This window comes from Mastigoproctus giganteus, chromosome 8 (genome assembly GCF_048544385.1).
Source record: "Mastigoproctus giganteus isolate SK-2022 chromosome 8, ASM4854438v1, whole genome shotgun sequence".
NCBI classification, from domain to species: Eukaryota; Metazoa; Arthropoda; class Arachnida; order Uropygi; family Thelyphonidae; genus Mastigoproctus; species Mastigoproctus giganteus.
The window spans coordinates 147,396,903-147,413,018 of NC_143582.1; the positions used below are offsets into that span (position 1 = coordinate 147,396,903).

The following is a 16,116-nucleotide window of genomic DNA, read 5'->3' on the forward strand; positions in this document are numbered from 1 at the left end:
TGGCCAAGTGTGGGCAACAGTGGGTCCCAATAGGGGCCCAATGGCTAAATGGTCAGAGAAACAACAGAACATAACATTATGCAACAAACCACTCCCCACAAACTTTTAAATCTCTGGCCGCCAAAGAATTCTGTGTCACTTACAACGAATACGATGTGTAGATGGTTTCGATGAATTAAACTGCTTTTAACACTTTAAAAGCAGTTTAATTCATTGAAATTGAGAAAGACACAAAATAAGTAACTAATTGTCTGATTTCTTAAAAAAAATTCCATTTTCTTCAATATGGAAACCCCTACTAAAGATGTTTAATTAATTTCCAAGGTCATTTCAGTTGATATTACTATGAGATGAACTCCTCTAAAATCCATATTATAAAACATATGTCAAGAAGCTTTTTTTATTATTATTATTATATCTTTAAATGTTTGATTTCAGGATATTGTGTTAGAAAAAACATGATGTTAGTTTGTGCTAAAAAAAATGAAAATGATGAAAATTGAACAATATTATATTAATTTGTTTACATGATTTTTACAATACAAAGGGTACTAGGAAAGTTTTGCAATACAGCTTTGTTTATTTAATTTTTTCAAACTAATTTCCTCTACATTCAATACACCTCTCCATCCTCCGAAACCAATCTTTAAACCAGTTCTGCCAAGTTTCACTAGAGAGTAAAGCACACTCGTTGTCCCAAGCCCGTAGAAGGTCCTCATCACTGGAAAACCGCCTTCCTTTTAGCTTCATTTTCACATGCGGGAACAGTGCAAAGTCGCAGGGAGCAAGGTCTGGACTGTAGGGAGGATGCTCGAGAAGTTTCAGTTCTGTCGTGGTCAAATATTCGGTGCAAGCTTTGGCGCGGTTAGCTGCAGCATTATCGTGATGGAGGTACCAGGTGTCCATTCTTGACTTTGGCCGCAGGTTCTTCATAGATCCAATGACTTTAGGCAGGCATCGTTCAGTATACCACTTAGCTGTTACTGTCTTCTGCGTGTCCAAAACGACACGTTCCACAATTCCACTCAATTTTAAAAATACAGCTATCATTTTCTTCTTTACAGATCGGGATTTTCTGACAATTATGGGTGTGTTGTCATCATCAAAGACCCAAACTTTGTTTTGAGCCTTGGTCCGCAGATCGTAATAGTACAGCCAAGTCTCGTCACCTGTCACGATGTTGTTCACATACCGAGATTGTCCCTTATCAAACTTTTTTAACATCTCCCGGCACCAAGTCACACGTCGTGTCATCTGCTCTTCAGTCAGTTGATGCGGCACCCAGAGAGAACAAAGTTTCTTCACGTGCAAATGATCTTGCAGAATCGAACGAATTGCTGGTGCATTTAGGCCCAAAGTATCCTCTATCTGTTGGTAGGTCACTCGCCTGTTTTCGTCAAGCATTTCCCTCACAGCAGTAACGTTTTCCTCCGTAACTGACGTTCGTGGCCGGGAAGGCCTCTCAGAATCCTCCAGAGTGAAACTTCCCCTTTGGAATTCTCTATACCACCTGAATATCGTTGTACGATGTGGACAATCATCATCTAGTGCAAGAGTCATTTCTTCTAAGCACTGGTCTATGGTTAAACCACGCACGAAATTATACCGCAAAACTGTCCTTATCTCATTTCGTGACCACGATGCCATCGCAAGCACTTTACACTCTCACTACTAATGAATAACTGAGCCCATCGACTTGGCACGGCGGCTACTATGCACATATGAACATGTCTCAACATGCAGCAACAAGCAGCTTCCTGTGATTCATTGTTGCATCATATTGCAAAACTTTCCTAGTACCCTTTGTATATTCCTTAAAATCTAGAAAATTTCAATTGCAGATTGCTAGCTACTTTAAATTAAACTTGTCTTATGACTAGCAGTGAACTGATGTTTATCACAGATAGAAAAGGAAAAAAAAAAACATAGTTTCATTTGAAAGGTAATATATGTTGCATCTGAAGACATATTATCTTTTTGAAAAAGACATTTACAATATTATTATTATTTTTTTTATTTTTGAAGTTATGGAAGTTCCTTTCATGAGTAGAGTGAGAAAACAACAATGACACCAGAAATCCAGTATATAATGGGGATGGGGGCACAAGGGTTCAAGAAATGATAGTAAAATCTTCACCATTCAGCTGAATCCACACACCAACATGAAATATAAATTTTGCTCATAGTATTGTCATTAAGTGCTGCTATGGGACAGTTTTGTGGTTAAGTAGCAACTACCCAATAATGTGGAAAATAATGTATTAATGAGTAAAGGAAGACAAATTACACAGTTTTGTTAAAAAGGCAATAATTTAATTAACACTCATGGGTTTTGGAAGTAGTTATTTCCAATTTCAAAGTGACTAGAGGATATTTAGGGTTGCAAACTGCCTTTATATTACTAACCCAGTCTGAATATCCAAGTGACATCACAACTCCACCCTAGAAACATAGAGCACCAATAATTTGATAAAAACAAAGTATGCTTTTTAGAGATATATGAAAATAGCCCTGTCAGAAGGAGGGGAGCAAAAATAGGAACGGTATAATACAGGGGTTCTCAGCTGGGGTGAAAATTGGTTTTTGGAGGACAAAAAAAATCATGGGTATTACATTGGTTTAAAGTTCAACCATACCCGACATCTTATTCTTTAAAAGTTAATTTCTCTCATTGGGTATTGTTTGAGACAACTGATTTTTAACATATAGTTATATTACGTTAGAAGTGAGTGAGAAATTTTGATAAAAAGAAGATAGTGGGGGTGATTTAATTTGACCACCTTTGCTTTTCGTAGGCATTAAATGCCTAAGTGCTTTAAGGGATAATGTCTCCACAACCTGACAGCTGCGCCTTTGGCAGCAGCGTGGTTATTTATTTATTCTTTTGTTTCATTGGTCAATATATGAGACATGGATGGGATGAGGAAATGTTTCAGTCTATTGTTTCTACTTTCTAAGCGGAAATTGGTATTGATTTATTGTTTCTTTGTGAAAGTTGTTTATTTTTGATCCACAGTGCTTTTGTGAGTGACATGGGCTATGAGAGTTAATTAAAAATAGTTTATATTTTATTGTTTAATTCTTTGTAGTTATTCAACCCATCATCAATCATGTTAACTGCTGAAAAGAAAGTGTCAACAGTATCTGGATGAATATCTAGCTTGTGGTTTTATCGAAAGCCCATTCGACTTAAGACAGTTCATGTGTCTTATGTGTAATAGTTCTTTTTCAGATGAGGCTGTGAAACCATCAAGACTTTTAGATCACTTAAAAAGGAAACATCTTGATAAAGTTGGTAAACATATTGAACATTTTAAAATTTTAAAACAGAATTTTGAGCAACGTAACACTGTTACTTCCTTATTTAAGAAGAACACAAACAAATGACGATGGAATGTTGAATCTTATAAAATTGCAGAAATAGTAAAAACTGGAAATAGTAAAAACAAAATCTTGAAATAACTGGGAGTAAAGTGGAGGAAAAACTGTTGAAGATAAACACAAGAAAGGCACCGGAGGTGGATGGGATCTATCCAGTTATATTAAAGGAGGCAGCAAAGGAAGTAAGCAAACCCTTAGCCATAATTATGAGAGCTTCCTTGGACTCAGGGGAGGTACCCATAGACTGGAAATGTGCAAATGTGACCCCAATTCACAAAGGAGGATCAAAGGCTGACACAAGTAATTATAGACCTGTGAGCTTAACTTCTGTTCCAGGAAAATTAATGGAGGCACTGGTTAAAGAAGCACTGCAGGATCATTTAGACAAGACTTCAGTTATAGCTCAGCATGGTTTTGTTAAGGGGAAGTCTTGCCTGACCAACTTGATTGGATACTATGATGCAGTCACAAAAGAACTGGATGCAGGGAATAACTTTGATATTATATACTTCGATCTTAGAAAGGCTTTTGATACTGTTGCACATGGAAGACTGCTACACAAATTGGAGCAGTGTGACATTGGAGGCAAATTGCTGCTATGGATAAAGGGGTGGTTGAGGGGGAGAAGACAGAGAGTGGTAATCAATGGACACTGCTCATCGTGGACTGATGTTATTAGTGGAGTCCCTCAGGGCTCAGTGTTGGGTCCATTATTGTTTTCTGTATTTATAAATGATATTGATGATGGTATATCGGGCTTAATGTCCAAGTTTGCAGACGATACAAAGGTTGGCAGGGTTGTCAAGGACACCACTGACACTATGCTGCTGCAACAGGATCTGGAAAGGTTGAGCAGATGGGCTGAGAGGTGGCAAATGAAGTTTAACATTGACAAATGTAAAGTACTACACATGGGAAACAGCAACCCCAGAGCAACGTATCAACTCTGTGGTACTACACTGACAGTGGTAGAGAATGAAAGGGACTTGGGGGTGGTTGTGCAGGCAGATATGAAGTTCTCTGAGCAGTGCAGACGGGCTGCAAGAGTAGCTCATGGAGTATTATCAATGATATACAGGAATTTTTCCAGCATGGATAAGGAGGTGATTATTCCATTGTATAAGGCGATGGTCAGGCCACACCTAGAGTACTGTATACAGGTCTGGAGGCCTCATTTCAAGAAGGATGTAGAGCTGCTGGAACGAGTACAGAGAAGGGCAACAAGATTAGTGAATGGAACAAAGGAGTGCTCTTACGAAGAAAGGCTTAAGTTTTGCAAATTACAGTGTTTGGAGACTAGGCACCAGCGAGGTGATCTGATAGAGGTGTATAAAGCCTTGAATGGTTTAAGCATGCTCAATGCTGATGGGATTCTTCCTCTAGCTCAGAAAAATCACCTGAGAGGGCATAAATTCAAATTGAGGAAAGACAGATGTAGGATAGACGTGAGGAAATTTGCCTTTAGCCAGCGGGTGGTTGGTTGGTGGAACAGACTTCCATCCCTTGTGGTGGAGGTTGATAGCCTAAATAAGTTTAAGGCTCAGCTGGACAGGTATTTTGAACGAACAGAAGGGTGAAGTGGAAGTGGGTTTTTTTTTTTTTTTTTTTTTTTTGGCTGATGCTGCATAAGCTTGCTTTCTTGCATCAAATGCCTCTGCTAATGCTAATAACATAAGTTGTCACCTTGAATGCATCTTCAAAAACTATGGATAGGATTTCTGGTCAGTGGAAGAAGGTCATTAATATACAAAAGAAAACGAGTTGGAGAAGCCATCACCCACACTGAGCGGTCAGAGAGAAAACTGGATACCAATTACAGAAAATAGTTGACAAACCATAAGATGGAAGATTATTTAGAAGACTTTTCTGCCAAACATTACACTGGTCAGCACAGAATATTTTACAAAAACAAAAATATCCAATCTTGACTAATTTTATGCTGCTGAAACCAAAAATCACATTAAAATTTGTTGATTGGGTCTTGTTTTCGAATTACAATTGGAGTCTCATATTAGCTAGTTATTCTACACTATCAACTACAGCTCTCAGCAAAACGCATGGCAACACTGCAGTTTCTGTACAACCATGCTCTTATCATGTGATCAACAACTGTCACCTCACTCTTCATATGATAAGTTGTCACCTCAAATGCATCTTCAACTCTGTTGCAGTAATCCTCAAATATGGCTAGTACTGCGTGATTTGTTCTCAGTTAACGGTTGTTCTCTGTGAGATTCCTACTTTTTGCGCAGTATTTGTGTCGTGTAAGATTAATATACTCCATAATTGTGTGAATAGTCCGGATGACTTCTGTTACATTTGTGGAGAAGTCACGTTAGCTTCAAGAAAGTGTCATTGTCATCCATTTTCTAATGGATGACAATAAGAAAAAGTGGACAGTGACGTACTCAAAATACCATCTGCAGTTTGTCCCGTGCCTCACAGTGAAGTAGTCACCTGTTCCTGAACCACCAACCATTTTTCTGTACTCTTTGATGAAGACACTGATGAACATCAACTTGATATACGAGAAGTACAGCAGTCATCTACTTCGAGGGATCCACTATTTTGTCCCAACCTTTATCCTTCTGAACCACATAAGATCACAGAAAGTGAACTTAATGACCTCATCAGGGATCTCGAACTGCCGAAGAATAAGGCAGGGCCTTTAGGCTCAAGGCTGCAACAGTGGAGTCTTCTAGATCGTTCTGTGGAAGTGACAACATTTCATACTCGAAATAAAGACTATGATAAATTCTTTCAAACAGAAGGTGAACTTACTGTTTATAAGGTTGTTGATGGTCTAATGGCAGCAGTGAACGTGAGGCACATTCCTGAAGAATGGTGACTCTTTATAGATGCTTCTCAGGTTAGCCTTAAGGCTGTATATGCGTATGCGATCCACCAAAAAGAAACATGTGCAAACATGGAGAACATCCTCTTCAGTGTACACTATCAGAAGTATGAGTTGCAGACATGTGACAATTTAAAGGTAATCACCATTTTATTAGGACTACAAAAGGATTACACTAAGTATTGTTGCTTTCTCTGCGAGTGGGTTAGTCATTCCAAGGATATGTACTAAGAAGAGGAGTTGGCCTTGACGAAAATCATTAACGCCTGGAATGAAGAACATAGCATTTGAACCTCTGTTAGATCCAAATAAAATTTTGTTTCCACCACTATACATCAAACTGAGACTCATGAAAAATTTCATGAAGGCTTTGGAAGTGAACAGTCCTGCATTCACATACTTGCAAGAGAAATTCCCAAGACTTTTATTATTATTATTAGCCATATGGTGCAAGGAAGACTGAGGCTTATGCTGCACCAGCCAAAAAAAAAATTTCCGAGTTACCCTGAGAGAGAGAGAGACAGAAGTAGAACGGAATCGCCAAGAAAGAGAAAAAATGATGATATCCAGCTGAGGACCCTGGGTATGCCAAGCCCATACTAGATGTGAGCCCCTGGGATTGAACATAAGTAGTGTAAGGGTCTTTTCCGATACCATTAAAGAGGCCTAATAGTTCAGGGAAACTGGTAGTCAGAGTAGACAGGGATATATTAGATATGAATTTATTTGATGATAGGGTTAAAGTGATGATTGCATACATACCAAAAATTCTCAGCTTCTCTTCCATTCTTTTGGTGAGTGCCCAAGTTTCACTTCCATAAGTCATGGTGGGGAGTATACATTGGTTCATTATTTCACGTTTCAGACAAACTGGGATATTGCTCTTCAGTATGCGACTATATTTCCTGAATGCTATCCATCCAAAATTTATTCTTCTCTTGACTTATAGCCATTTATCATTATTACAGCTGATAACTTGTCCCAGATAAGTATATGACTCCACCTTTTCAATTACTGCTCCTTCAATCATTATTTCCCTTTCTGTGGCATATTTGTTCATCATTACTTTTGTTTTAGCCATATTCATCTTTAGTCCAAAATCCTTACTAACTGTGCATAACTGATTAAGATTTTCCTCTAATTCTTTGGGATCGTGGCTTATGACCACAATGTCATCTGCAAATCGTAAATGGTTTAGGTACTCTCTGTTCACATTGACTCCTTTCTGCGACCAGTCTAATCTTCTGAAAGCTTCCTCAAGGGCAGCAGTAAACAGCTTCAGAGATATTGTGTTTCCTTGTCGAACTCCTTTCTCAATTTTAAATTTCCTACTGTCTTTGTCTAGTCTAATAAAGGAGATAGCACTCTCATATTTTCTTCAAAATCATAATATGTAGGGTATCGATGCCTTGTTTTTCTAGTGCCCAAAACATTGCCTTATGCTGTATGGAGTCAAATGCCTTTTCATAATCCACAAATGGCAGGCATAATGGTGTTTTATATTCATTTGCTTTCTCCATTAGCTGTGATATTACGTGAAGGTGATCCACAGTTGAGAATCCTGTCCTAAAGCCACCTTGCTCTTTCGGTTGATTCTCATCAAGTATTCTTTCTAATCTGTTATTAATGACCCTTGTGAACAACTTGTAGATGTGGGATAACAAGCTAATTGGTCTATAATTTCCAATTTCTGATTTATCTCCTTTCTTATGCAGCAAAACTATGATTGTATTATTCCACTGCTTAGGCGTCACACCTTTTCTAATGCATCTTGTGAAGAGCCTTGCCAGTTTTTGTGTTATGTCTCTTCCTCCCAATTTTAACAACTCTATAGTAAGTTTATCTTCCCCCAGGGCTTTCTGATTCTTCATTTTCTTCAATGCATGTTCTACCTCATCAGGAAGAATATCGGGTATGTCGTATGTGTTGCTACTTTGCAATCCATCTTCCCCACTGCTGGCATCGTTCCCTCGCTCCTTGTATAATTCTCTATAGTAGTCTTCTGCTATTTGAATTATGCCTTCTCTGCTGTTTATAATTACACCATCGCTATTCTTCAGTTTCAGTATCATTTGTCTTTCTGTATTACTGCTCATGGCTGCTGATTTAAATCCTTTGTTTTCCCTTAATGCCTGTTCTACTTTTCTTGTGTTAGATCTTCTTATGTCCTCTCTGAGTCTCTTTCTAATAGCTTTGCATAACTCAGTATACTCAATTTTCTCCCTGTCAGTGTTTTTCTTGCTCTTCATTTGTCGTCTTCGGTTCATCATGACAAGTGTTTCTTGACTAATTTTTTCTTCTTTGGATTTCTTTTTCCCTATAGGTTTCTTGGACTTTATCACTTTCAGAAAGTTGTAATATTCCTCGTTGATATCTTGGTCCTGAGCAATCTGCAGAAGCTCAAACATGTTCTTAAGTTCCAGTACATACTGCTTTTTCTCCTCCTGTGTTATCTCAAAGACCTTTGTATTATTTATAATATATCTTCTGTTAGTGAGGATGAAGTCGATTTCATTAGTTGTTAATCCATTTGGACTCTTCCGTGTCCACTTTCTGTTCACCCTTTTCTTGAAAAAAAGTGTTCATTACTGACAGTCCTTGAGATTCTGCAAATTCCACAAGTCTTTCACCTCTTTTATTTCTTTCACCAATTGCAAAATTTCCTATAGTTACTCTTTCTGCGCTGTTTTGCCTTTTTCCAACCTTAGCATTGAAATCCCCCATAATAATAGTGTAGTGGGTTTTCTGCTCATCTCAAAGACTCTCAATTTCGGTGTACATTTCTTCAACCTCTTCATCATCATGGCTCGATGTTGGTGCATAAATCATTATAATCTTTAGCTTGTACCTCTTAGAAATCTTGAGTATTAGTCTTGACACCCTTGGTGATGTACTTTTGAATTCCAAAATGTTGTATGGTAAAATAAAATTCTGCAAAAACTCTGTTGAAAAATTTGTTGAAAAATCCCTCCACTCCACATCCCACCTTCGCACATCGTGCCGCAACCTCTGCATGCTGTGCTTCGCCATTGATCGACATTTTATCCCCCTTCCACCATTTTAAATTTTACAACCCAAAAATATATACATACAGTACTAACTAAACATAACACTTTGTAATCTGATATTTTTGTTCACTGACTTTTTTTTTTTTTTTTTTTTGGATTGTAAAATTTAAAATGGCAAAAAAAAGATAAAATGTCAATCAACAGCAAAACATGGCATGCAGAAACTGCAACACGACACACGAAAGCGAGATACGGAGCAAAAAGACCTTGAACAGAGCCCCTACAGAATTTTATTTTACCATACTGTAGTTTTCTTTGTCTTTTAAAAGCAAGCAGAAATTTTTAACAATTGAATCCAAGATTCAGATTTTAAACAGACTTTCAAAGGGAGAAAAAGGGTCTTTATTACCAATATTTTATGAGGTTGGAAAGTCACCCATAACAGACATTAAAAACAACAAGGAAAACATTTTAAAGTTTGCATCAAAACTCGATTCAGATGGTGGGAAAAAAAAAAAAAAAGTAAAACTATGAGAACGCTAATGAATCATCCCTCAAAGATGCAGTTTATTTGTAGTTCACATAGAGACGAAGTTTAGGAGAAATAACATCTGGATCTTTGTTTGTGAAAAGGCACTGGATTTTAACAAAAAAATTAGGTGGTCTCACTCAGATTTTAAAGCCAGTGTTTTTATTTTTAAACTTAAACTTTTTTTTTTTTAGTTTCCCAAACAGTATTTTTGATAAGTTCAAAAATCCGAACTACCTGCAGTCCCAATTAGTTCGGATTATTGATTCTCTACTGTAACTTTAAGGAGCAGAGTAGTAAATACACTCTACAAGAATGCATAGTCTTGATTGTGTCTACAGTTATGCGAGGATTGTTCTCAATAAAACTTCTACTTAGGACAACTAATGCTGACATAGTAGAGCTAATGAAAACATGGTGTAACCCAGAAATAGGGGTGATGACTTCACTGTGGTATGGTATGTACAATGCGTTTAGGAAGGATAGGGAAGTTAAAAGAGGTCGAGTTAGATTTGTTATTAGCCTCAGTACAACAAAAGCATTCACAGATTCTAAAGTAATGCAGACTAGTATAGAATCTGTGTAGTGTGAGTTAGTTGGAAGTGAATATATAATAAGAGTGAGATTAATCTAGAGACTAGAAGGTTATGATGAGAGACTACATGCTTGTTTGTTTGTTTGTTTGTTATTGTTATTTGGTTTTTTTTAGGAGCATTAGCAACTAAGGCCATATTGCTCCGGGGATATGCAGTGGTCATTCCCTGACCTTTCCGCATCCTCCGTTTTTGGTGGTCACGAGTTCGAACTCTGGTATAATCAAGAAGCGTGTGCTATGCACTGCTGCTCCTGCCCAAATGGCTACGGAGGTGCCGACTACATGCAGACAGAATTGTTGAACAAGGGTGAATGTCTTATTATGGGTGATTTCAATTTGCAACTTATTTGCAATTGGAGTAAGTGAGAGGGAACTCACCAAGGAGAGCAAAAGTCTTAAATCAACTAGCGGATTACTTTTTTTTTTGTATCAGTATGTTTAGGGAAATTACAGGAAGCAAGAACATTCCACACCTTTAGAAGGGAGTAATCACAGAGTTCTGTGTTGGATGATGAGGAAAGAGTGGCAGTTAACTTAGTACAGAGAAGATTAAGGCAGGCATTTTCATTAATAAGTTGCCACAAATAAGGCAACTTTTCAAAGATGAACAGTTCGAATGTGTCCTTAGTGATAGCGAGAAATCAGTGCAGAAAGCCTTTCAAAATGTTTCTATTAGTTTTCTAGGAAATGTTAAAGCTCAATTACAGACAGCTTGTGGAAGATCTCATTACTCCTTATGAAAAACTGGGGTGTAACATATCATTGAAGATGCATTTTTTTCACTCACACCTGGATTTCTTTCTGACTTGTCTAGAAAGAAAAGAAACTGTAGTGCCGTCAGTGACAAACATAGTAAGTGCTTCCACCAAAACATTGCAGTGATGGAATAAAGAACAAAAGCAAATGGAGTGCCTCTGTGTTAGCTGTTTATTGTTGGATAGTAAAAAGGGGGATTCTCCCGAAGCTGAATACAAGCGAAAGGCGAAAAGGTCCCATGTTTGTTACGGGTATGTTCGTAGCTACATCTTACTGTCATATAAATATAAAATACTTTGTATAAATATAAAAAAACTACTTTTTTTTTTGAAAACAAGAGCCAACCTGCCATTTTGAGCATTATTTCTGTGTTTAGCACCTCAAAATCCATAAAGTAAACTTACTTTCGTGTACATATTGAGGTATTACCCAAAATTTGTTGAGTGTTATCAAAAACATGTCAAGAGCAACTGCTTGAGTTTCACCAAACTTTTTCACTGAATTTGTCCATTGATGGGTAACGTAAGCCGGAATATCATCGGTAGATCAACACTGACAGAAACCATACTGGCAATCATTGATCAGATTGAACATTTCTAGATAGTTTAGGAGTTGGAAGTTATTGGATTTCCCCATTACTTTAGAAAGCATAGACGTAAATGTAATGGAATGATAATTGTGATGGAAGTGATTTGTCATCCTTTTTAGGAACTTGCTGGATATGAGCAAATTTCCAAGCGGAACGGAAAACACATTTGGAATAAGAATGTGATAAAAAGAACAGCAGAAGTAAGCTCAGGAGCACTGGTTTTGAGAACAAGTGGAGAAGTGCCATCAGGACCTGGAGCTTTCTTAGCATCAAGCTTGTTCAAAATCCTTCTGACACCCTCTTGACAGAAAACCACAGGAGGCATTGAATGGAGTGTACTGTGAATAGTGAGAAGTGGTTTACCAAGATCATCAATATACACGAGTTGGAAGAAAAATAGGATGCTAGCAAGTCAACTTTATCTTTGGCTAAAGTGGCAATAGAACCATCTGGTTTTGACAGAGGTGGGAACAGAGATGGGCAAAAGTTACAGCCAATGGCTTTGGCAAAAGACCAGACTGATCGACTACCATTTGGACATGAAACAAGTTTTCTACTAGCTTGTTCAAAATCTAGTTTGGACGGATTAATAACTGCTTTACAATTGTCGCAAGCTTTGGTATTGGCAGAAAATGAACCTGGAGATTTGGAGCCAATTGTGATATACAGCATTCTTATCTTGAACAGGCACATTTATTAGAAAACGAAGGTTTAGATAAAGGACCGGATTTTAAGGTGGAATGTGGAATAAAGAATTCCATCCTTACAAGAATAATTTCACTGACATAATCTGAGCAAATGTTGACATCAGAAGATTTGAAACAGTAATCAGACCAAGGAGGAAAAGAAAAGAAATCTTGCAGATCTCCATTTTGCATTCTTGTAATTTTAAACAACACAAGGTTGATAATGACCACAAGTGAAAGGCTTCATTGGAGAAGAGACCATCACCAAGTTGTGATCTGAGGTGTCTAGAGGACCGCTCACCTCGACCATGCACTGAGAAGGGTTGTTTGTAAGAAAAAGATCAAGCTTGTTGGCTGCATGGTTAGGATTTTCTGATATTCAGGTTAGTAAATGAACAATCTGTGTGAGGTCATTAGTAATTGCAAAAACCCCAGCATCGCGACTAGCTGGGTCCGTGTGACTAGAAAACAGAAGTCAGCTAGAGGCAGCAAGATTATACTCTAGCTGATCCAGAATCCTTCTAGAAAGTTACCAATAGGTTCAGTCCAGTTGACTAACTATCCACCAGCCTGAAAACACCATTTTACAGCTGTACCTCAAAATGTAAGAAAGATTGTATCTTGCCATGACACACACACACACACAAGTATAGTATCTTATGTAAGGTGTCTCTGGAACATTTGGTTCAAAGGAAAGCCAATTTTTGTCATGATACACTGTAATGAAACAAAATTCTGTAAAACAGGAGGAAATGTGTGTGTAATGTATGATTGTGCAGTGTGTTCAGTTGTCGCTGGCTACTTTGTCACTAGGAAGGTGATCACCTGAGAAGCCTGCCCAGTGCCCATCTACACCACGAGGATGTGTGGGCATAATCCCCTGTAATTCATGGTAGACCACAACTATGAACAGAATGCCCAAAACAAGTTTGGGATCATTCAGAGGGGGAAAAAAAAAATCCTGCATCCACTTGCAGGGTGCAAGGCCAGCAATCCCCAGGAAGCCCAAACCTGAGCACCAACAAAATCTAACCTGTGACACAAGGCTAAATGTCAGCAATAAAATTGAAAAATAAAAGATAAATAAAATAAGAAAAATAATAAGGAAGGAGTAGGAGAGGGAAAGAGAATGGAAAAGAGCATAGTCTGTGAAGCATTAGCTTTGTGTTACAGAGAGACTGTCAGCAGTTGAGTTATTAGGATACATCATCCTGGTGAAGGCCTTCTCTGCAAAATCTTGTATTATAGCAAATATGACTTGGTTGATTGGTTGGCAATGAGATATTTCTCATTTCATGGAGAAAAGCCAAGTCTTTTGCTAGATAAATCTGCCTGATATTGCTAATTTGGGCAGTCATATAACATGAATCCAGTTTTCCAGGGGCGCCTCCATAGCCAGGTGGGAAGAAGCAATAGTGCATATCACATGCTTCTTGATTAGACCGGGGTTCGAGCTCGTCACCACCAAATACGGAAGATGCGGAAAGGTCAGGGAATGACCACCACATATCCCAGAGCAATATGACCTTAGTTGCTAATGCTCCTAAAAACCAAAAAACAACAACGACAACAACCAGTTTTCCAGAGTGCTGCAGGATACAGCATCCTGGTGAGTCCAGGATGCTGTATCCTGCAGTTTTACAGAGTGCCATATGCTGTGGCACTCTGTAAAACTGTAGAAATTCTGTGGCACTCTGGAAAACATTCAGTACTTCTAAGATACTGAAGAGATTAACTGAAACAAGCAGTCATTAATGATCCATTACCCCCCCCCCCACAAGCAGGTATGAGATATACAGACCTTGATAAAACCAGTTTGGCTTGTCCTGGTGGCATTAAAATTTACATACATTACAAAGCATCTGGTATTAGCTCCTTTTGCAGTATTGGACCATCTGTCCTACCATTGATTATTAAGTTCAGACCAATGTTTAGATTTGTTGTCTTGGGATTTGCAGATGGTCATAAGTGATACCAGAAAAGCTAAGAGGATAGCCCCTTCTTATCTAGTAAGAAAATCCTTTATAAATTATAAGCAGGTCAAAAGGCAGGATTATTCAAGTTCTTGATGTCCATCAAGAACTTGAATAAAACAGTTGGAAACAGTTCTGCATGTTCTTAATAGGGCAGTAGAACAAAAAGCAGTGTCAAGTTTAGCCTGGCTGACAACAGAAATATTAGCAGTGTAATGTGCACTAAAACTATTCAAGTGAAAATTTATTTAAGTAGTGTTCACAGCATTAGGCAAAGGCATATACTCAGTAATAAATAAATTAACTATATAAACTGTTCATTCATTGTAGGGTATCATATTTGTAGGGTTTACATATTTTTAGTAGGGTATTACAATAAATTACAGGGAGCCCAAGGGCTGCAAATGGGCTCTGCCACCCAAAATTACATGCTATATAAACTTTCTGAACATAAGCAGAGAAGACTCCAATTTTCCATATTGTCTGAAGAGAGAAGTGCAGTTTTACACGAAACCTCTCTTTTTAGATGAAGCTTGTTTTCACTTTCACAAGATTGTGAACAAGCAGAATATACGGTTTTTGGTAACAGAACCTTCTGGCCAGCTTCATGAAAAAAAAGTAGCCACAGAGCAATTAAGCAATTGCTTAATTGCTCTGTGGAAATTAATTAGCAATTGCTAATTCCTTAAAAGCAATTAAGGAATAAATGAGTTTCTCAAGAACCGTTTCATGCACCACCCTGTAGATAGCATGTCACATGACCAGCTTTGGAGATAATTGCTTCCAAACAGGATTGTCTGATCACGTTTACACCAGATTACACAACATACAAATTATTATTAAACTAAATAATCCTGGAAAACTTTGTCACATCTTTTCCATACAAAAACATACAATCATGAATAGAAATTTTTTAATAGTTTTAAAAGTGAAAGAAACCCCAAATTTTGTACCTGGTTCCTTTAGATACTGTTTTGTATATAATTTTTGATTATTACTTGTAACCTCATTTTGATAGAGTATGAAGTATATTAGCACAATGTGTGTAGGTAATGGATGAAGTTTTGCTTATTATATGAACGCTTTGAACTTCCATTGATCTCATTTAACAGCAAGCTTTTAAGTGACCATTAACTTTAGGCTGAAAAAAAATTATTAACGTAATTAAATTTTCTCCTTTTTCATGTGCTGGTTAAGCAAGAGCTTGTAGCAATGCCATCTGTAGCTAGAACCAGTTTGGAATTATAATTTATGTTCAAGGTAAATTCCATTTTTGCTGATGTAATAATAACTGAAAAATCACAAGGCATTTAAGTGATAACTGTCTGTTCTTTGAAATTACTTAGCTTGATAAATAAGTACAGCTATTTTATGTGAATGAAGGTTGAGTTCTCATTAAATCAATCTGATTTTCTTTACAGTAGATTTTTTTCTTAAATGCGAAGAAAATATAAAAAAAATTCCTCTGTTATTATAGAGGCTTGCTGGAGCAACCTTGCTTGTTTTTGCAAATAAACAAGATCTTCCTGGTGCACTTCCTTCTGAAGAAATTAAAGATGTAAGTTTTAAAGAAAATATATATTGTATTTTTATATTTGTTTTAATACTTCCCTAAGATCTGGGAGTGAAATCATGGAGAATTCATGTAACTTGAATTACAGATGCCCATGTAATCTAGTTTGTTTAAACTAAAGGAGAGAAATACACTGGTCACTAACAATACAAAACACATGATTTCTGAATGC

The 16,116-nt window shown here is 37.4% G+C and overlaps 1 protein-coding gene across 1 annotated transcript in view; it reads left to right on the plus strand.

The window, feature by feature from the left end:
• The window catches only part of Arl2 (ADP ribosylation factor-like 2), a 116,929-nt gene that overhangs the window by 68,387 nt on the left and 32,426 nt on the right, over window positions 1-16,116 (plus strand). The window contains exon 4 of the mRNA XM_090379809.1: window positions 15,849-15,929. Coding sequence (XP_090235935.1) covers window positions 15,849-15,929 — 81 coding nt within the window. The remainder of the gene's footprint in view (window positions 1-15,848; window positions 15,930-16,116) is intronic.